Source organism: Rosa chinensis, chromosome 2 (genome assembly GCF_002994745.2).
Source record: "Rosa chinensis cultivar Old Blush chromosome 2, RchiOBHm-V2, whole genome shotgun sequence".
NCBI classification, from domain to species: Eukaryota; Viridiplantae; Streptophyta; class Magnoliopsida; order Rosales; family Rosaceae; genus Rosa; species Rosa chinensis.
Genome location: NC_037089.1, coordinates 927,736 through 950,832, shown reverse-complemented (window position 1 = coordinate 950,832; position 23,097 = coordinate 927,736). Strand labels below are relative to the sequence as shown.

At 38.9% G+C, this 23,097-nt stretch overlaps 4 protein-coding genes across 7 annotated transcripts; 2 read left to right on the top strand and 2 right to left on the bottom strand.

The window, feature by feature from the left end:
* Positions 1-160: 160 nt before the first annotated feature.
* On the bottom strand, positions 161-950 carry LOC112186755 (early nodulin-like protein 1). The gene is made up of 2 exons (XM_024325261.2): positions 743-950; positions 161-647 (listed from the first exon to the last, which is right to left on the bottom strand). Exons 1-2 carry the CDS (start codon positions 903-905, stop codon positions 262-264), a joined length of 549 nt encoding a protein of 182 aa, XP_024181029.1. The 5' UTR covers positions 906-950; the 3' UTR covers positions 161-261.
* A 5,262-nt stretch (positions 951-6,212) lies between these two features.
* On the bottom strand, positions 6,213-10,034 carry LOC112187190 (signal recognition particle receptor subunit alpha homolog). 3 transcript variants are annotated; one of them, XM_024325875.1, is made up of 10 exons: positions 9,874-10,034; positions 8,498-9,503; positions 8,095-8,179; positions 7,827-7,922; positions 7,566-7,718; positions 7,380-7,487; positions 7,145-7,264; positions 6,874-6,999; positions 6,674-6,757; positions 6,430-6,555 (listed from the first exon to the last, which is right to left on the bottom strand). In XM_024325875.1, exons 2-10 carry the CDS (start codon positions 9,478-9,480, stop codon positions 6,430-6,432), a joined length of 1,881 nt encoding a protein of 626 aa, XP_024181643.1. In that variant the 5' UTR covers positions 9,481-9,503; positions 9,874-10,034. The 3 variants fall into 3 exon arrangements, with proteins under 3 accessions (XP_024181644.1, XP_024181643.1, XP_024181645.1); XM_024325877.2 differs by having other exon boundaries at positions 8,498-9,500; positions 9,874-10,027; XM_024325876.2 differs by lacking the exon at positions 9,874-10,034 and having other exon boundaries at positions 6,213-6,555; positions 8,498-9,480.
* Positions 10,035-10,840: 806 nt separating this feature from the next.
* Positions 10,841-11,332, top strand: LOC112188462 (ribosomal protein S2, mitochondrial). Its single transcript, XM_024327579.2, has one exon. It carries the CDS (start codon positions 10,853-10,855, stop codon positions 11,330-11,332), a length of 480 nt encoding a protein of 159 aa, XP_024183347.1. The 5' UTR covers positions 10,841-10,852.
* Positions 11,333-18,182: 6,850 nt separating this feature from the next.
* LOC112185588 (serine carboxypeptidase 24) lies at positions 18,183-22,703 on the top strand. 2 transcript variants are annotated; one of them, XM_024323849.2, is made up of 9 exons: positions 18,183-18,907; positions 20,334-20,441; positions 20,586-20,681; positions 20,791-20,883; positions 20,958-21,043; positions 21,149-21,549; positions 21,679-21,774; positions 22,076-22,181; positions 22,291-22,703. In XM_024323849.2, exons 1-9 carry the CDS (start codon positions 18,622-18,624, stop codon positions 22,435-22,437), a joined length of 1,419 nt encoding a protein of 472 aa, XP_024179617.1. In that variant the 5' UTR covers positions 18,183-18,621; the 3' UTR covers positions 22,438-22,703. The 2 variants fall into 2 exon arrangements, with proteins under 2 accessions (XP_024179617.1, XP_024179616.1); XM_024323848.2 differs by having other exon boundaries at positions 20,958-21,549.
* Positions 22,704-23,097: the final 394 nt, after the last annotated feature.

Sequence of the window (23,097 nt, the reverse complement as noted above, 5' to 3'; positions counted from 1 at the left end):
TAGCAAGGCCAACAATGTATCTCTTCTGAACTTTTAGACTAGTACTCCATTCACTGGTGATGTACGTTTGGGAGCTCTGGCTCTGGAGTATGATTCTGGCATATATAATATTGAATATTTATAACAAATTGTGATGTAATAAAATTAAATATAGTCCACATACACATACTAGAGTACCCATTCATATATATTCAGAATACTACGGAAATAGAACTCACTAATAACCAAGTTTACATTGCTCTCTTCCTCTCAATTTCCAGATCAAACATTCAGAGCCATCCCCACTACACCTGCCACCCCAATCGCAACAAAACCCATAAACCCACCCCCCATTAATCCATGCGATGCAGCACTGGTTGGTGGTGCAGCTGGCTCTGCTGCCATATTATTCGTCTCCGGAGCCAGAGCCGGTGCTTGAGTAGGAGCCCCATAATGTTTACGAGCACCATGAACCTTCACAGTTATCTTCAATCCCTTGTCACAAAGCTCCTTAACGCCGCTAATAAAGTAAAACAGCCCAGCAGGGTTCAAAGTCACCTCCGTTACGTTTGCTTTGAGTGGGTTTGATATTTCACAGCTCTCATACGCCTCCTTTGTCACTTCCAGGACTGGAGGCTCGAAACCGAGGGGAGTGCTCGTTTTCCATACTGTAAAACACAACAAAATGTTAACATCAACCACAGTCGTGAAGTAAAAAATGTAAATAAGAAATGTAAAAAGAGGGAGAATCGAAAGAAATTACTGAGAACATCGCCGGTGGTGAAATGGTGTCTGTGAGTCCACTTGGTCAAATGATCGGAGTTTTCGACTGTCCAACCATCGACCGTGACTTCTCTCGCTTCAGAGAGAGCAAACAGCAGGAAGAGTATGGACAGAACTGGAAGGCAGATTGTGTTGGAAGCCATTGATGATGATTCAACTTTCAAGTTTCAAAAGCAGAAGAAGGATGAGGGAGGAGTAGGGTTTCAGTTACGTACTGTGGGGGTTGGTTAATATAGTCGTCAGGTTTGGTTTGGGACTTTGGTTTGGGGTCTGGGCTTGGAGGACCAGAAGCTGCTCATGACGGCCACGTGTCGAAATGAAACGTCAGGTTTTGACTGCCCCTGGGCTGTAAATGTGAATTCAAACATGGTGCATTGAAGGAAAATGTTAAACGGCTATTCACTTTTCCAAGGAGTAGAATAGTCTTGGCTTATAAATTATGATAGTATCGCTAGAGATTATGTGATTGAATAGTGTACCTTTACAACTGTGACTTTGTGTCATTTGTGCATGAAACGCCGGATTACTTTCCCTTCTTTTACAGCTAAATCTGGGATCATATATACATGATTTATCTATGCAAATTTGCAGACACAACCAGTGCTGCTTCTGTCTCTAATAGCCAGGGTCACTGTGTAGACTGTATGGTATAACGTTCAATCCCCTTATTTCATTATTATATATCATTTGGGACTCTCAGCATTAGATTGGTGAAATTAGTGTCATTTATCTGTAGGGATTATGTTATATTGGTTCATGAACCGAAACACGTCTCTTAAATGCCAGTCCCTTTTCAATAATACTATAATTATGGTAATAACTAACAAGATGATAAGTGTGAATAATGAATTTCTAAACTATGAATAATATGCTAATATAAATTGTCAATACTATTATTATTTTCTAAATAATATGGGCCTAATACTATGTCAAGTCTCTTAGCACACAAAACCGAAGTAAGCAGTCAGCCTATGACAGCGTTATCATCAAATGATTAGTGATATTTGCAAACTCAAGGATCCATTGTAACGTTATAACTCAACATTTAGACAGTTAATTTTATTTTAGGTAACTTTTCAGAGATTAGACACAATGATGGAGGAGGATTCAGTGCACCGACGTGCACTTGTACCGACATAAATGGATGATTAGATTATATTAAATACACTCTTAGGTTATTAATAAAAATATTAATTATAAATATCAAAAATTGAGATCATCTTATAAGTGTTGGGTTATTTGCACCGACGGTGCATAGAATAATTTCCAATGATTCAACTTCCAATATAAATTGATCAGGGTTAACTCATGAAGATCGAGACATGGACTAATTAATAGTTAATTTTAAGGACGTCTGTAACTTCTGGGTAACCCTCAGTCTCGAATCTTTTTCTGTTGTTCTCATTTTCAGTGTCTTTGTTCTTTTGACATTTCATTGAACGCATCCAACAAAACAGGGACTTCAAGTATTGCCATTTTTCGTGGAATTTACTCAATCTCGGCAGTGAATATGGGTTACCTCACGATTGCTATCCCAAGGCCTTCACCCAAGGGCTTACCTGAAACAATACCTAGACTTGTTTGAATTAATCAACCAGGCCGTTATGGGCGACATTCAGTGCGGAGGGTAGCTATTCAAACTCGGAAGGTTTAGGTTCTACTAATATGGATGCTTCTACTTTGGAGAGAATTAAACTCTTCTTCGTGAGGGGTTATTCCAAGTGACTTGGTTGACAAGAATCGGTTTCATAATGTGATCAGCAAAAGAATTTTGAGCATGAGAGAAAAAATTGCGGTTATTACTTATCTTCTGGTCATCTTTTAAAAGCACCAAAACATGAGTTTTATCTAATTGTTTCATTTTTTTCATAAGAAAAAAGGATTCTCGAGAACAAGACTTAAGATTTGGTTCATTTTTATTTTGTTGTCTAATAAGATTGTGGTACATTGCATATAACACATATTGGGTAAAGGTAAAGATAAAGCTCTGTCGCGTATTGTTTCTTCGATGCCAACATGAAACAGTACACTATAGAACTTTACTTTTATTTTTATCTTTATCTTTATCTTTACCCAATACGTTTATATGCAAGCACCACTCATTATGACTTATTAGACATTGCAGTATATATTATTGTGACAATCTTAACAATGATATGCCACAACTATAATATAAGGATTTCAAAGATGAAATCCAACAGATCACACTGCATGTAACAAAATGTGCTACAATAAAAATAAAGACATATAGTAATTACATCTCTCTGTTCCTTTCCATCCTTATATATCAAAGATTCAAAGCCAACCCGGCCTTCTTATCCTGCTACCCAGATTGCCTCAAACCCCATTAACCCACAGCTCAATAATGAATCATTTATGGGCAGCAGCATTGGTTGGTGGTGCAGCTGGCTCTGTTGCTACCGTATCCGGAGCCGGAGCGGGCGCCGGAGACAAGTCTGACGCAAATATCTTCACTCCCTAGTCACAAAGCTCCTTAACGCCGGCGAATGAAGTAGAACGGCCCTGCGTGATCCAAAGTCATCTCCGTCACGTTTTATTTGGATCACTCTTCGTTCGGTGGAAAATCCCACTCTGCAAAATCAACGACTTCAACGAAATTTCTATCATCAGGCATAGTCATGAAGTAAAAGAGTAAATAAATATGAGAGGTGAAAAAAGAGAGAAAAATTTACTGAGAAGATCGCCAACTCTGAACCGGTCCACCTACTCAAATGACCGGACTCTTTTAGGACCCAAACTCCGAGATCAAGTACTCTCCCTTCAGGGAAAGAAAATAGAAGGAATGCGAGCAACGAAACTGAAATGTAAATTCTCTTGGAAACCATTAATGGGTTCAAGTTCCAAAGTTTCAAGCAGAAGAAGATAGTACGGTTTTGGTTGCAGTAGGTTTGGATGACCCGAACCTACCCGTGACGGCCACGTGGCGAGAATGACAAGTAATGAGTATAATATGGGAAAATGTAAAAACGGCCTTTTTTTTTTTAATTTTTTTTTAAGAAATTCATCATTAAGAGTGCTCTATTCAGACTTCTATATTTTCTAGATGGACCTCCATTGATTTTTGTAAAATTTTTATTACTATTTTATCCCTCTAAAGAACTGCAAAACAAAAAAGGGAGGGAAGTCCAACATAATGAATCTGACTTCCCAACAAGAATGCTATCTGTTCCGATCTTCACCATTTGCATCCCTCTTATCCCTTTTTCTTCTATACATTTTAAGAAAGAATGTCAAATTTTATTAACTACAGCAGAGTTCAAATAGAATCATTAGAGAATGGAGCAGAAATAAACTCTGGAGCCGAACCAAACCAAGAAAAAGAAGAAGCAACTGAAAGCGATTAATTGTTTGCAACATTATTACTCTCCATGCACACATGACAAAGAGAAATATTAGTACCAGCAACTTTTAACATCAGCTTCACACTTCAACAAAAACTCCCGGCCAGCGATGATAAATTGGCCTTTGATACCGATAGCCTCATGACGAGCTCAGTACAATCAATCTACAAAATGTCTTGCCTTGAGGAAAAATAGGAGATGAGAGAAAGAGAGTAAAACACGTATAGCCAAAAAAGAACAGAAAGAAAATAACAACATTATAAAAAAAAAAAAAGGGGGGAAATTGAATGTTTAAGGAAAAAATAATGGTGTTGAGGTCTATATAGCAAAAGTGGAGGTCCAACTAAAATCACCCATTCATTAATCCGAAAGAGTACACAAATGGAGATAACACAGTAAATCTCAACTAATGCAATTAGAGAAGAACTTACACAAACCCCAAATAACCATCGATTACAGATATCATGAGTCGATAGGGGCTCAACTGTAACCTAAAAACCTATCCTAGAAGTCTCAATATATCCTTACAACTAACCTCAAGAAGAAGAGACAATCCCCTTCTGACACCATATATCTCTCCATTATATGAACCATCTGTCTTTGACACCCCCATTCTCGCAAACCCATCGAGAGCATATGCAACGCCATTCCACCACCACAGCAACAATCCACCAATCCAAACACCACCCTTGACCTCCAGTAGCCAAAATCAGAAAATCCATATCCCTTCGACCCCAAGCCCAACCTTCGAGGAACCCAAACTAGATCAGGAGAAAGAGAATGAGAAGTGATCTTCAGCCAAAGACCAAAGAAAAACTAGATCTCGAAGAACTACATTGAAGATTGCAAGCAACCCAATCCACCTGCACTTTGTCGAAGATCCCGACTAACCCAATCCATCTGCACTCTATTGGAGAACCAGATCACAAAAACATACCAGACTCCAATCCGAGAGGGAAAAGAATGCAGCCATCTTCTACACTAACCTACATAAACATCAACTAGAAAAACAAACCAACCCGTACGACTGCACCAAAGCCACAACGACAGGGCCGGAGGCCAACTTCGGTGTAGAGGCGCCGCCGGACAACAACTAAACGAAAGTGTTAACTGCCAAACTCTTTTCTCTCTTTTTTTCGCGGAACTCTCAAATAGGTTTTAATCCCAAACTAACTTGTTATATCATGATAAAGTAATCTGGAGTTCACATCCAAAACTCACTTTTTTTCGCGGAACTCTCAAATAGGTTTCAATCCCAAACTAACTTGTTATATCATGATAAAGTAATCTGGAGTTCACATCCAAAACCAATTGGCAATGGATGGAGTGACACAAACCCTTATAGACAAGGTCCCATTTTTCCCATGTGGGATATTCTCAATACGCCCCCGCACGTGTGGCGAATTTTCAAGCCATACACATGGATAACTTTGGATGACGTAGAGCCCGTGTGACCGCAAGGCATGCACACGTGGGTAACTTCACTCTGATATCACGATAAAGTAATCTGGGATTCATATCCAATACCAATTGACAATGGATGGAGTGGCTCATACCCTTATAAAACCATATGTAAGGTCTCATTTTTTCCATGTGAGATGTTCTCAACATATCATTCGAGTTAAAATACTCTAAAAAGGGCCTTTCACTTTCCCAATGAGTAGTAAAATAGTGTTGGGTAACAATTAATTGTTTAGTTGAGATTTGAGTAGTAAACTTCCTAAATTGTGCATGGAACCCAACGATTTACTTCTCAGGATTGAGTTTCTTTGATCTTTCCCTTCTTTTACAACCAAGTACCAAAAGCTTTGGGTGTCTCTAATAACCTATTGAGATTCATGAACTGAAGACTACCAACTGAAGTGTTATCCAGTCTCGTTTTAAAGAGGACATCCTGTTTGTATTAAAAAGATTCCGTGCAAACTAATAATCAAATCCGTCCATACTTTATATCTTTTATGGATAAATTTGATACAAATAATGAGAGGTCATATACAGGAGTTTATAGGAGGACTGACTGCATCGATCGAATCTCGCATGAAAACAGTATGGTGTTGGGATGGATTCTGTCATTGGCATTGCATTGGATAGTGATAAGAAACTATATCTTATGAGATTAAGCTACAACGAATCTTTGGAAAACTCTATATGACTGATTCACCAAGTTTTGTAAGAACATGGGTCACTGAGACAATACAGATTAAAGGAAGAGCAGCAAACACAGTTTCATAACAGTGATATTCAAGAGAATCAACACAAAAGGCACATCAGGAATAATGTACGTAAGCAGGTAGCACCAAATCTCTCATTTCAGGAGAGTCTTGACAATCGATTTGACATTCAGCTTTTTGAGGTCTGTATAGGATTGCCCGCACCCAACAAACATGACCGGGGCTCCAGATATGTAAACCATGGACAGTGCAGCTCCAACCTACATCATGTATCGATTCAGTTATTCACCCTTTCAACTATAATCTAAGCAACGAAAGAAGTAGAGGCACAAAACATTTTAATATCCAAAATCATTTGAAGTTTGGCGGTTTGCTTACCTTATCATCAATGGTATCAAACTTGGTGAGCAATATTCCATCTATCAATCTGGGGTTTGGCGAAGGTGAGAGATCACCCAGTTTCTGCAGGAACAGGGAAGAACCGTTGAGAAAACAATGATACAGAAAACAGCAAAAATTGGGATAGGTAATACTTACAGAAAATAAAAATAAAATAAACATGGATACGGAACTCAAACCTGATTAAACTTTGAAAGCTGATCGACAGCATCATTCCCAACCAGTGCCTCTCCAACAAACAAGACAAGATCTGGATTGTTAATGTAGATAAGCTTTGACAATGCCCTCATTAATGGTTCATTATCCTGAAAAGGGGCAATAGAAGATAACTTTATGAAAAAGACGGCAGCAGAATTAATAACAAAAGCAGTTAAGAAGACTCGATACAAACAGCAATTATAGCACATATATTTGCTCAACCATGGTAGTAAGAACCAGATAACACAGTACCTGCATTCGACCAGCTGTATCAACAAGAACCACATCAGAACCATTGGGTTTGGCCTCCTGGATTGCTTCCTTTGCAACAACAGCAGGATCTTTCTCATATCCCTTCTCAAAAATAGGGATCTGATACAGTACATTGGATAAAAGTTAATTATTTCGACCAAGACAGTAATATAATTAATTTTATCATCTGAAAATAAACTCCACCCAAGTGAATGTGAATGCCACAATGTCATACCTGGAGTCTACGTGCATGAGTACGCAACTGCTCAACAGCCCCTGATCGGAATGTATCACATGCAGCCATCATAACACTGACCTGATGCTGCTGGAGCCAATAGGCAACCTGGGAAGAAAAATTTGTCAATAAAACCATTTGGGTGAAAAGGCACTCACTAATGTCAAGAAAAGGATTCAGCTCAACCTTGGCCAAATTAGTAGATTTCCCGACTCCATTGACACCAACAAAAACAACAACATAAGGCTTGCCCTGCTCCTTGGCAGCATGCACATCCCTCAGTATATCAATAGAGCGCCTAGGAGTTAAAATACGAACAAGAGCTTCTTCCATCGCTCCCTGCAGTAATGTTTATATCCCTGATGTAAGTCTTCCAACTTATAAAAATTAGGAGAACCAAGCTCATAGATCAAAATTGGAAGAATGAAAAGGACCAAGTTGACAGACCTGAACTGTAGAAGATATTCTTGTAAATGAACCCAACTTTTTACCCTCAAGACTAGCTGCCACTGATTCACAAAGCTTCTCAGCTATCTCCTCAGCCTAAGAATGGACCAGCACATAAAACAAATTAGATGGCTTATAAGATTTGAAATTATTGTACTAATACTGATAATAACTGTACCATTAATAGAAAAGATTGAAAATTACTCATAAACAAACTTGAGCATAAAGACAGGGAAAATGCGCTATGTAGAAGTCTAGAAGAACATACCACATTCTTGGTCATGAGCCTATCCTTGAGAGCTTTCAAAGCTGGTTCCAGATCCGACCTCTCCAAGTTTGCCTTGCCTGCAATACTGAATACAAACAAGAAAAAGATGCATAAAAATGATGTAACAACCTAATAGTTCCACATCATATTCATGAGGAAAGAGAAGGAAAAGTTCGAAATATTAAGACATCTCAACAGGAAGCGTTCTGAGTTCTCACCCGATCAAATATTGATTTTGCACATAACAAGTATCACAATTTAAAAAAAGATCAGCTCATTCAATTAAGACACACAATGGAATACAGAGGCATACTATCTCTTAGAATATAAACTACATCACATTCTTTAAAATTTTGGCAGCATAGTACAAACAATAGTAAAATAATAAAGTAAACAGATTTACCTCTGAAACATAGATGAAAACCAACCCTTCTTTTTTGAATCAGGCTTGCTTTGCTTTCCAACTTCCTCTTCCTCTTCAGCCTCACTTTCACTACTGTAATCCTCATCCCTATCCATCATACTTTCACCATGATCTGCTGCCACAACCTCAATATTGTTATCTTCATTCTCACCCACAGTATCTGTAAAATCCAATTTTGACTCACGCGACTCTTGAGGAGAATCATCCCAAACTCTATTTTTCTTGGTTATCTTCTTTATTGGCTCAGCCTTGGAGCCCTTCCTATCAAGGGAAGCTGTTTTTTCAGTCTTCTTTCCAACCTTAGATCTAGATTTAAGCTTATTTACATCAAAAGCCCCGAGATTGGAACTAGTATTCTCTTTTCCGTTAGCAGTACCAACTACATTAGATTCTTTGCTAACAACATGATTACCATTGGAGATTCCATTCTCCAATTTACGGCCTTTCACAGCATTGCCATCCCCACCATCACTAGCCAAACCACCTTCATTACTTTTCTTGTCTCCTCCAAGTCCCGCCTTCTGCACCTGCCCTTGCTTCCTACTATTACTCACAGGCTTACCCACCTGCTTGGACTTCTTCAACTCCTCAGCACGAGCCTCAGCCTCCTTCCTAAGTTGTCGGAAAGTTTCGTCAAAATCATCATACACTGTCCTTTTCGGATCATAAATCTCCGCGAAGCTCTGCTTCACCATCGCAAGCAGATCATCCACATACAAGAGATGGAGGATCTTCTGGTAAACAGCAACAAACACGAGGCCAAGCTCATTATGGAAGGTCCATTTGAGCGTGTAAGCTGCCCCGGGAGCCGTATAATCATACGATGCTGCACCGGATCGTTCCTCCAAAAGACAGGACCGGATCAAAGTGTCGATCGGCGATCCTTTAAGAGCATTTCCAAGCTCTTTACAGGTCCAGAGGATTAATCCTCCTCTAGTAAATATCAGTAACTGTTCTAACATCTTCAATCAACTCCAAAAACCTTCTGCAATCAAAATAAATCAAAATTTCAACACGGATTTGCGTCAAAATATAGAATCATATCCATTTCAACATCATCATGCCTATCACAACCACACATCAATCAAATAACACAGCTTTCAACTGCATAAAAATTAAAGCAACAATAATAAGATTCAGAATTTCCAATAAATTAGCAAAAGATCAAATCCAAAAAGGTATAAAGGTTCAAGAAATTTGTAAAAAATAAAAATAAAAAATCAACTAGATTCGAAATACCCAGAGATTCAATCAAATCCTTATAACAAAACCATCGCATATGAAATCATCGATCTATGAATCAGAAGAAGAAGAAGAAGAAAAAATCAGGGAAAATCGTTAAAGAAAACACAGACCTGTATCCGATTGGAGCTCTGGGGATTTTAGAAATCAAAAACAATAAAATAAAAATAAAAATTGATCTGGGAGAAAATGAAGAGAATTAAATTGGGGATTTTGTGAATGGACGGTTTATATATATATATATGGGGTTCTTGGAGAAGGGTAATTTTGGAAATTTGGTGTTTCCGAGTCTTCAATTTTGACTTGTTTCTTGGATTTTGAATTCGGACACGGCTGTTGGACGGTAAAACGAGTAAACGGTTAACGGAAAGGATCAATTTTGGAATGGAGCATTTGTAACAGGTGTTTCCGAGAAACGATAGAGCAGTCTCTGATTACTATCTATTTGTGGTCCGGAATAATTTTATAGGTTCATGATTGTTCGTGTTGATGTTAATTGGTAGTGTACTTAATCTTTTTTTTTTTTACATAATGTGTTCTACGAGTATATTGATCAAAATAACCACGTATCCTTATTCTTGAAGAATATAAAAAATTTGCAAATAAGGATGGTAAAAAAAAGGATCCTTGACCAAAAGCCCCAAAATGAGCCAAAGTTATCCTACTTACCCCAGCAGGAGATTTTTATTCCCACTAACCAAATTTAAAATGAAATAACTATTCTGCCCTCAATTTAATTAATGAATTACATGCCATGCCACTCTCTCTCATCTCTCTCATCCCGATCTCTTTCTCTTCTCAATTCTCTCCTCTTTCTCTCTCTCCATATCGACGTCGGCGACCTGCTGCATCTCCTCCCTTCGCCTGAATCTACGTCACCACCTTCTCCGGCGAGCTGCTTCAGAGCTACAACGACAGAGATGGGCTCGGATTGCAGATCATTGTAGGTGTAGTCTCTCTCGCAGGGCCGCCTTCTCCTCCGGCAAGGAGTACAGATCCAAGGTCGAGGCCGAGCTCTCTGAGGTCTGCGCTAACATCCTGAGGATTCGTCTGATTTTCATCGCCGCCATGGACTAGAACAAGGCCCGCTTCATGTTCGTCAACACCAACTCCCTCTGGGACGAAATCGTCGAACAAATGACCAAGAAGATCGGCTGCTACTCTCCCTCCATGAACACTCTCTGGCGCACCGGCGGCTTCCTCACCAATAGTCACAGCCCTAAGAAGTTCAGGTCTCGCCGGAAGAAGATCGTCTTCGGACCGACTCAGCCGCCGGACTGCCTCGTGGTTTTCGACTCCGAGAGGAAGTCGTCGGTGATTCTCGAGGCGCATAGGTTGCAGATTCCGATTGTTTCGCTTGTGGACTCGGACATGCCTATCGAGTACTACAACAAGATCACGTATCCGATTCCGTGTAATTCCTCGGTGCAATTTGTGTACCTGTTCTGCAATTTGATCACCAAGACGTTCATGCTTCAGCAGAAGAAAAGCGGCGCCGATTCTGCCGAAATTGAGACTAGGTGTGTTGGTGTTTTTGGTGTGCACCAGGTGTTTGATGTTTTGATTGAGTGAGATTGATGTGTGTGTTTTTGTTGCAGTGAGCGAGTGGGGGTTATAGAGGAGGCTAAGAGCGCAAAGAAGGATGATGTGCTTATGGTTCAATCAATTAAAGGATGAGATCCTTTAATTTAGTCATGTCTTAATTCAATCAATCTTGTGCTATAGGTCTATTGGAGGGCAATAGACGTTTTGAATTAATGTAATCTCCTCTTTTTTTTCTTTAATCAAAGTTATATTTGTGTAATTTTAGAAAAATTAGTTTTCATTTCAGTAATCGAAACGTCTATTGGGGGCCAATAGATGTTTTGAATTGATGTAATCTGCTCGTTTTTTTCTTTAATCAAAGTTTTATTTGTGTCGTTTTAGGAAGATTAATTACCATTTCGGTAATCTAAACGTCTATTGGGGGGCAATACATGGCTGATAGTCGTCTATTGGGGGCAAAAAAACTTTCCGGTGAGATTTTCAGCAAGTTCCGGTGGGCGGCAGCCGGTGACCGGAATCCGGCGGCCGGCGACCGGATTCCGGTGAAAGTTGGCAGGATTCCGGCGAAAGTTGACCGGATTCCGGCGACCGGTGACCGGATTCCAGCGACCGGTGACGAGCTCCGGCGAAGTCTCGTATGGTTTCTCTCTCTTCCATTTTCTCTATCTCTCTCTCTAAGTAACAAAGGGGTGAGGGGTAAAATGGTATTAAAAAAATATTTAAAACAAAAAAAAAATCTTAATGGGGTATTAGAGAAGACTCCCTTAGAGTGTATTGGGTAAGAGAGAATTAAAAAAACTTAATGGGGTAAGTGGGAAAAAAATCCCTAGAAATGGGGTAAATGGACAAAACCCCCAAAAAAAAATTATAGTTTCTAATTTAGGATTGTGACTTATACATAATGCCATATTTGATGGATTTATTTCCTCAAAAGAAAAATTCATGATCCCAAAAGATAATGCAAGGGCAGTATCATCGTGAGCACCATGGGATTCACTCATTATGGAATTACTATTGTATATGGTGCATGCTTTGCTGGCAATCAGGCTAGACATTACAGCATTGCCCACTCAACGCACTGCTAATATTGTTCTTCCATGCGGATATATAAAGGATCACGATGTCTTTATATAATTTGTTATTATATCATTGCATCAATTTAAATAAAAACAAAACAGAGAAAAAAAATAGAGAGAGAAGGCCAGATCAAGGCCCATTAGAACTGGTGGACTTTGCACTTTTGCAATTGTGTAGTCAATCGTGTTTACTGTCCGAACCCAATTTTGTTTCCCTTTGGGTCACCCTATAGAAAAGTAGACCCAAATTGATAATGAATAGGGGTCTACAAAATTTTGTCTCCCCCGATGTATCATCAGCGTTCAAGGTTTACCACCAAGTGGTGCCCCCCGTCGGCCCCCTAGTTGCAGAAACATGTCGGTGTTAAAATGGTCGTGCAACGGTCATCTAGTTGGTCGGCGTTGGTAATTGTGCCGATGATGTCTCTCTGCGGATTTACTACCGACTATGGTTGTGACGAGACCAATAAGAGAGGAGTGGCCCAGTCGAGTTCTTGATGAGTGTCACTAGCTAGCTAGGCTAGGGCATGGTCTGATGGCTTCACTTTCGTTAAAAGGGGTAATATACGTTGGGTTGCTAGGATGACATTTAATTACACTGTATATGTTATTCGTGTTATTACTCCAGTTTGACTACACGTGGATATGTAGTGTTTTCTATATATCTAGCTGTATATACTAGCTAGTTAACCTAGGGCATTTCAATTTGGTGTCTCTCATTTTCTTTAATACCGAGCTTCTAAAGTCAAATAGATCTACTTAATTAGGCTTGGAAGCCTGTGCTACAATATTTAAAGGGATCTCATGCAATGCAAGATCGAGTAACCTACATGTTTGCTGGACTTCTCGCTCTCACATCGATCCAAGTCATTCTTTTAGATAGATATGCTTAATTGATTGAACATGAACAACAAGAAGTGGCCGGGTATTCGTAGCTAGCTTCATATACAATAACCATTAAGTAATATTACGTATATATGGGCCAAAGCCGGTGCCGGTGCCGTAGCCATCGGGACGTGATCAATCAATATTAATAATTATATGCCAAGCTAGCTAGATAGCATATTCTATTTGTGATTATCCCATTAGTGAATCTTCTATAATCATGGAAATATTTGTCTCCGCTCACTCGGGTCAAATTTTCTTTAAATAATTAAAGAAACTGATCAATTGTTAGATCGAATGATTCGAACATCTGAACTACTTTGACCTGATCGGACATACTAAATTAATTTCTAGCAGCCGGAACTGTTTGCCAGGCCAGTCCATGCATGCATCCATGTGAGATTTTAATTAATATGCAAATATATAAACAATAGCATGCTGTATGCATCACTTTGATTTTGAAAGAAGCTGCTGGTATTGAAACAATGAGTAGTGGCTGGAAGCCATTACTTCAAGCAACCTATATGGTATGCATTGCAGATAGCACATCTCGGAAATCATGGCTAGCGATCTTCATCATGAATGCATGCATCTGAGAGCTTAGAGTTAATTTATAGATCGAAGAAGCAACTATATATATAGAGATGCATGGGGTAGGTCTGACTCTGCCGACCCCATAACTCAATCAATCGTCTGACCGACCGATTATGGTGATCGACTAGTAACCTTACCACTATTACCTTCACACAAGGCTGAAGACCCCTCTAGTCAGAGCAAGTGCACTGGTTTCACCTTGACTGGTCATAGTCAAGAAAAAGCTGACGTGGTGACTGGCCATGGAAGAAACGAGTTTGCAGCGGAGGAGTCTTGCCCGGGCAAACTTCACCCCTTCATGACTACAGCCAAAGAAATAGTCAATTCCATGACTATTTCCATGACCGATCAAGGAAGGAAGGCCACACAAGCCCAGCCTTCACGTGGCTGACGTGAGCATGCTGCCAAAACCCATCGACACGCCTTGGCTTGGAAGTGGACAACACCATGAAGACGCGTGGCGCCGCAACTTGATGGAAGGCTGGTCGCTTGTCGCGTAGCGGTAGAGAGAGGGGCCGGCATGCCACGTGGAATCCAACCGTTGGTCCAATTTGAAATCTGATCCCAACGGTCATGAAATCTCAGCCCTTTATTTCAATTAAATGGGAAATCGTACGGCTGAGGATTAACATGTATATATATGTTTGAATTCGAGGCCCAACGGTCATGAAATCTCAGCCCTTCATTTTAATTAAATGGGCAATCCTACGGCTTACAATTAACATGTATATATATGTTTGTAACGTTAATAAACGGTAACTAAAAAAATTTTAAAAAATTCTAAACATTTCTCTATAAATACCTACCATTTATTTTACAACTCACACAACAAAATTTATCTTTCATAGTAACCCAATTTTTTGCTTCCTCCTCTTCATATAGCTCTCATCTTCCAAATTTATTTATATCCAATATGGCTGAAGATAGGGGAAACACAGGTCCAGTGGGATCTCGACCTTGACATTTCTTGACTACGGGTGAACTTGCTCTCAGTGCAAATCAAGTTCTCAAGCATTAGGGTCAGCGACTGTACGTCGGTAACGCCAACCTAGCTATATGAATATCATTTCTGTATAAATTCATCAACACGACAACACCACATATAATCGTAGTGTTTTGTTTGTTCGGTTGTTCAAATCTAAATTTTAATTTATAAAACATTTTATTTTAACATTTTGACATCCTTCATTACTTGAAGTCTTGAACCCCTCAACACCAATTAACTTTCTTTGTTAACACCATTATTGTACACACACACACAGATATATATATATATATATATATATATATATATATATATATATATATCAATACATGGTTCACAGCATTAATTGATAGAAGGTCAAAGTCTGAGTTCCTATCAATCATGCACACACATGCACACGATTACAAATTTACAACATGAAAAGGTTCAAGACTTGGACCAGATTTTGCACGGCCAATGCCGTATGCCTGTCTTGATTGACGCTTCGGGAAGTGGTACCAAAAGGAGTTTCATGTCTGTTATGGCAGGCCTAGGCCGCCTAGCTTCCAAAGCAAATTTATATGAATCCATCCTAACCTAAAAGCCAAAAGGAACGAACTAGCTAGCTAGGACCAGTAACTAGGAGCTGATCAAGTGCAATGAAAAAGATAAGACTACATTTCCGGCCTTGAAATTTTCCCTGTATCGATTAATGAATGGTCAGACTCAGTTCTAGTATTCAAATAGTTTAAATTCTACAACCATTCAACAAACTCATTATCAGATATTATTTTTGTTACAAATGAATATGATCTAGGTCCTTATCAAATATCCAAATTTGAATCAATATGAATCCACTTACTCCGAGATTAGTATACCCATTTATCTAATTTAAAACGAAAAAAACTGTTTAGGACAAAATTCAATTAAAAAATTCCAACCGAGTCACTCTCTCTTCCCTATTTTGGACGCCGACGACGTCGCGTCCTGTATCTCTACCACTGATCTCCGGCGCTCGACCCAGGCGTCCGGGGACTCAGACCACGACCTCAGACGACTGGATCTCTACTTGCGTCTCCTCCCAATTGCCAAATCGTACTGAAACATCGACCCAGTTGAACAATGATCTCAGCTTGACCCACCAGAGCTCAAACCCAGTTGGAAAATTGAGTCTTGTGATCTTGATCATCGATTGAGGATGAGAACTGCCAAGTTGCCAAGGATGAGGAACCGGGTGGGGAAGTACGAGCTGCGCAAGACTCCTAGGGAGGGTACCAAGGTCAAGTTCGCCAAGAACACCGAAACCGAGCAGTGCGTCACCATCAAAATCTTTGATTGTGAGCAAATCCTTGATGCTTTGCTTTATATATAATTACGTATGATGAAGCCTCATCGTCATTATGAATGAAGGATTATTGATTAAGCTGGTGATTCATGGAAACCGAGCTCTTTGAGTTTGGTATTGGATGGTAGATTAATTTGAGTTTGTCAGGGAAAATGGCCTTTTTAATCAATTAGTGTTTGATTGACTATGGATGGGCCAGCAGATGCGTTGATAGTGTGTGTTTTTTTTTTTTTTGGGAATATATAAATAGTATTTGAGTTAGTCGTAACCGGTATATAATTAGTTGTAGATTTTTGAGAGAACAGTTAGTTGTAGATTTGGTATATGGAGTATAGGGATTTTTGTTTTGGTTAAATTTTACGACCCTCCGATAAATTTTTTATTGTTCCCCAATAAACCTATTATTGGGGGGTAATAAAAAGTTTATTGGGGAGCCATAAAAAGTTTATTGATGGACAATAAAATCGGACTCCGGTGACCGGTTGCCCGATTCCGATTACCAAATTCCAACGACCGGTCACCGGATTCGGGCGAACGGTTGCCGGACTCTGATCTCCGGTCACCTGAATCCCGCAAAGTCTCCGATAACATCTCTTTCTAAGTGACAAAGAGGAAGAGGGCCAAATTGTCCTAAAATAAATTTAAAAAATATATATACTTAATTAGGTATTAGAGCAAATGACATATAATTTATTGGGTAAGTGGACAATCTCATAAAATATTTAGGTAAGTAGAATTAGTGTAGCTCAAAGTTAGATAGATAGACATTTTCTCTATCATCTAATGTACAAAATATATATGTATACGTGTATGTATATATTCATGATTACCCGCTTACCACTAAACGAAAAGCAGGATGCATGGTCTGCAGGCAAGTTCAATTTTGTCAATCATGCATTGTGCAGAAAGCTAGATTTGTTTCTATTAGCTAGCTAGAAATCGAGCTACTGATTAATTAATTGATATCTTCAGATATATTAGATTATTAGTGGGTTAACTTAAAGAAGTATATATTTATAAATTTGTTGAACAAATAAGTTTGACCATTGACAAGAAGTCCAATATCGATGGAAGGAACTCGATCAAAACTTTGATGAGCAAAGCTTGAAACTAACCCGTTAACCACCAAATAGAATATAACAAACTCAATCAATTACGTACATTTATATATATGGTTTGAAATTCATGAATAAAGATGAAGATGAGAGTTGATGGGGACTTGGTGTTGGTTTGTGCAATATTGATGAGCTATATATTCCTGCAGCTCCAGTATCCTCTACTCAGGAGTAGTAGTACTTGTCGTATACGATATTCAACGAATCAAAAGACGCATGCAGCAGGCCAATTTTGGGAGCATATAATAGAGTCACAAGACAAGAGAGAGAACTGCGATGTTGTATCTGCTAGGGGAACTCGACCTTCACCTTTATGGTTTGGATCCTTGGACCACACCCTCACACACTCGATATGTTGAGTACGTAGTCCAATTAAGCAGCGGCTGCAGTCGCTTAGCTTGAAAGAAACCGCTGCAAATTTGTAGTACAAACTATAACAATGGCTCGAGGATTATAATATAGATTACAGGAGATTTTTTTGTCCATTGATCTCTTGTAATTAATTAATTAAAAGAAACCAAGCTTTTATTTTGTATATAGGCTTCAATTATGAACGCATTATGGATTCACTGATTTTGGCTAACATGTATGGCGGGTCATTTAAACGGTGTTTTATATCATTGAAACGGTGTAATAATTTTTCCGGAGCGCATAATCATCAAAATATGATCTAGCTAGAACTAGTTTTTAAGAACATATCGTCGGAATGGTGCGACAATTTTACAAGTTTACATTAGACCCCTCGATTTTTATATATCAACGAGCTTATTAAATTTACACAAACCTGTTTACGGGCAGTGGGAGCTGGTCTATCAAGTCAAGCGGCTTATACAAGTAGTCCATCCTATAAAGGAAAGTGCTAGTAGCTAGCGAGACAGAAAGAGTCTTGTGAGGCATTTATGATGCTAGCAAGGCCATAAACAAAACCAACTAAAGTTTTCTATTGTATAGCTTTTAAGTAGGATCTGCGAGGCAAACAGGACCAGCTCACCTCTCAGAGTCTCAGGCTTTCATGACTCTCCCTCTCTCAAAATCTGGACATATAGAGTGAGAGATCAGAGAGAGATAGTAACAGGGAGCTAGCAGGTCCACCACCAATGCAAGTTGCTTTTGTGTAGTAATGCAGTAACATCTGTATCAGAGTGGACTTCCCTACCAGTATATATAATTGAAGCTACAGCTAGTTAGCTTATACTTCTATATCTCTCTCCTTCTTCTCATGAGGTAATCTCTCTCTGTGTCAGAGCCTCTGAGAGAGAAGAAACTCTCTCCTTCAGGGAGAGAGAGAGAGAGAGAGAGAGAGAGAGAGAGAGAAGCCAAGCCTGAGAATAGTGGCAATGGCGTTAGTACATAGCAACAGTAGCGCTACCATTATGATCTTCTTTTACTCCATATTAGTGTTCATGTTATCTCTAACAACCACCACCATCAATGTGGCTGCGACGGCGAAAGAGCAAGAGCTAGACCGAATCTCAGCGCTGCCGGGACAACCGCCGGTTTCGTTCTCGCAGTATTCTGGTTACGTCACCGTCAACGAGAAACATGGCCGAGCTCTCTTCTACTGGTTCATTGAAGCCACTGCTTCTCCTCAGAACAAACCTCTCGTTCTTTGGCTCAATGGAGGTCAGTAAATTAAAATACCATGAATGAATTAATTACATTATCTGTATATACAGCTCAAGTTTCAAATAAATTTAATCATTTCCTTATCACTAGATTAGTTTCTAGATCTTCTTGGGTTCTGATTTCTGGAAAATTGAAGGGACATGAACTATACTAACTGTAAAACTTGTAGCACCCATTAAATCCGGCCTTGACTGATCAATGTGTTTTCTCTTTCACAAAAAAAAAAATATAAAAAAATAAAAATAAAAGATCTTTTGTTCATGCTGTTTGAATGTTTAATTATGATTCGAACCGGTAGGTGAGTCTTTTATTTTGTGTGCGTGTGATATATGGGGGTTTGCCATGGATGCCAAAATGATGAGCAAACTATTTCTGGTCCTCCAAATTTAATGATCCATTAATTTGCAACCCACCTATCCAGTTGATCCTTAATTGGTGCTGAATGCATGCTCGATCATTATGTCTCGCACGTGTTGCCGCGACCCCCCACGTGCCTTCCCCCTAGCTACGTCATCGCTATTGACATATATTAAGGCGTACTTCAGTGAAAACTGGAAAAGTGAGCAGCCCAGAAACTGCCCCGCTAGCTCTCACTGATATAGAATGCATAAAAGATAGATGGTAAGATCAGAAACTCACATGCATATATGGCCTAAGTCTTTATGGGTCCTCTTCCTCGTGAACTCTCTCCCTCTCTCTCTGTGTCTCTATGTCTTTTTAGGGTTTATTCCTTTTGCTTGTTTCAGTTTCGTTCCCTCTTTAGAACAGTAGTAGTCCCCAGTCTAAAAGTCTCTGGCTGCAGAAAACACAGTCGAATATTTCCCGTGACCTTTTTTGGTTAGTTCTTTTGTCGTTGGTTCGTGGCCTGTATAGTATAGTTGTTGCTTGTTGGGTGTGATCGATACACCAAATTCCAACCATAACAAAAGTGAACCAACTTTTCCATCCCCACTACTACTTTGAAACCGTGCATGCTACGCAAAATTCCACTTCATACAGTCTAAGCTTGTAAGAAAGGGCTCTCTCACTCACGCGCGCACGCACACAGCAAATACTGACGTCGTCTATGTGTTCTTGCTTTCTTCCGAGCACGCTTGCTCAGAAGACGTCGCGTTTGTTGAGTTATGCTATCCTCCTGATTTTAACTTATATAACAGTATGTATTCTCGTCTGAGTCACCATATGAGGGAAAATTTTAGGTCATTCATCATTAGATATAACCAAAAAATTATTGCACGGTTACTAATAATTGTTTCAATGGTACGTGAATTCATCTTCAATGACTTTGAAATAAGATGAGTTTATTCTATGTTACGTAATCAAAGATTTCTAGCACGTCTGTGACCAAAAGAACTTTCATGTAGACATTTTGGTCACAAGTAACCAGTCACATAAGCAATTAACTACCATGTACATGGTGCAGGACCAGGTTGTTCATCAGTGGCATATGGAGCATCAGAAGAAATCGGCCCGTTTCGGATTAATACAACCGGTTCATCTCTTTATCTCAACAAGTATTCATGGAACAGAGGTGAATATATGAAATAATGAAAATCAAACCTATAGAAAATGTCACTGAATTAGTGCGCAAAACTATTTCATGCATGACATTCATTTCACTGAATTACATAAACTCATAATGGTTCACTAACTACTGTTACCATTGCACTTGCAGAAGCGAATATTCTCTTTCTTGAATCGCCTGCTGGTGTCGGTTTCTCATATACAAACACAAGCGCTGACCTTAAAGATTCTGGGGACAAAAGGACTGGTAAAGAGATTGAAAACGACTTCTACATTTCTAAATATTACAATTATCATTATTTTAATTTCAAGCTTCAAATAATCCTCACCTTATCTTCTGTGGTTGTCACACACAGCTCAGGATGCTCTAACTTTTCTGCTCCAGTGGTTATCAAGATTTCCTCAATACAAATACAGAGAATTCTACATTTCCGGGGAGAGCTATGCAGGTGCATGCATCAGAGTTCATTAAATTTACGATCATCGCAAAGTTACTGTACTTACAATACTATTGCATATGCAGGGCATTATGTTCCTCAGTTGGCAAAGGAAATTGTCAATTACAACAAAGCACATTCCCATCCCATTATCAATCTAAAGGGGTTTATTGTAAGTTCAACATCACACATATATCGATTAGAACAGTCAATCCCAAAAAGAAATGTATATGGTTTTGAATTCATGAACTTGACGAGTTCAAAAATACAAATGCAGGTGGGCAATGCTGTAACGGACAACTATTATGATAGCATTGGAACCGTCGCATATTGGTGGACACATTCCATAATATCTGATCACACCTACAGATCAATCCTCGACCATTGCAATTTCACAGCCGATAAATCAACCACGCAATGCGATGATGCTGTAGATTATGCCATGAACCATGAATTTGGAGACATTGACCAGTACAGTATTTACACACCATTTTGCTTGACACAGATTAATAACGCCAAAAGGCATCTAAGGCTTAAAAACACTCTTCTGCGCCGACGTATCTCTGGGTATGATCCGTGCACTGAGAATTATGCAGAGAAGTACTATAATCGACCAGATGTACAGAAGGCAATGCATGCAAATATTACCAAAATTCCTTACAAGTGGACTGCTTGCAGGTTTATAATTTCCCAACCTTCGTTAATATATACAAACTATTTTGAAAATAGGGGCATAGAATATCTGGTTATGTTCGTTAAAAATCCAATTTGAGATCAAATGTTACTAAATTTTGTATTGGCATGCAGTGATACTCTTATCAAGAATTGGAATGATTCAGAAGATTCCATGCTGCCTACATACAAGGAGCTGATGGCAGCTGGTCTAAAAATTTGGGTTTTCAGGTAACTCAAGATTCAATTATATATATATATATACACACACACACACACACACACACGTAAATAACTAAACATTACCATGCATACTACCGTGACTCATTTGGTATTCTAGTATGCATTTAGCCTGGATGACCCTAAGAGTTCAACATTGTATATTTTGATAGCAAGGCAATCAACAACTACTTTTGGCAGCAATTGCTACAGTATTGATCTAAAACTGAACTTGACGACGAAAATTTGAAGGACAAAATCAGAAGAAACAGAAATAACAATTATATGTTTACCTTTCCCATTTTACATGCAGCGGGGACACAGATTCAGTAGTACCAGTGACTGCTACTAGGTTCTCCCTCAGTCATCTCAACCTTACTATCAAAACCCCATGGTATCCATGGTACACAGGAGGCCAGGTATTGCTTAAACAAAAACTTATAAGATCATATTGCATTGTTTACATTCATGTTTTATGAAAGAGAGGTGAAGAAACTAATTGGTCGGTGACACTTTTTCCATTCAAAGGTGGGAGGATGGACAGAAGTCTACAATGGCTTAACCTTTGCAACTATACGAGGTGCTGGCCACGAGGTTCCACTGTTTAAACCAAAGAGAGCAATCGTGCTTTTCCAATCATTTTTAGCAGGAAAACAATTGCCAAGACCTAATTGACATGTTAGTATGTTACTCAGAAATACAGAGTCCCATACAAATGGGGTGATGAAGAGCTAGGCAGCTAGTTTAGGAACCATTTATTCAAAATATTTCTTACATATTCGTATTTTCATGACAATGTATTTAATTTTAATTTATCTATATAGATTAAGGTGAATCGTGAATTTAAAATTTGTTTTGAATAACAAATTCTACAATGCGAAGGACAATAAAATGTACGTGAGGAATCTTCTGAACATTAATGTGGTAATATCGGTCAGCTTTTTTTTACAGTCAAACAAATTTTGTAGCATGTAGCAGTTCTTTAAATAGTATGTAGTAATACAAGTGTAAATAGCCTGTTTAAGAGCTAACCATGTATTGACATATATAACAAATTAACAATAATACAGCTGACCAAATTAATACCATAGTAATATAGAAGATCGATCAGAAGCCACTAGTAGAAAATTAACTCCATCTGCTGTGAAATGAGGCCACTACCTCTTTAAAAAGAAGAAAACAACGTCAGAGACAAACAGGAAACTTCATTCCTGGAACTCAAAACTAATGCGTCAACCAAATTCCCATAATCTTTTAGGCAAATCAAGCCCCCTTTCATAGTAAAGACTCGCACACATTGCCAAAACCCAGTTTCAGTAATGCGCGTAACACGTC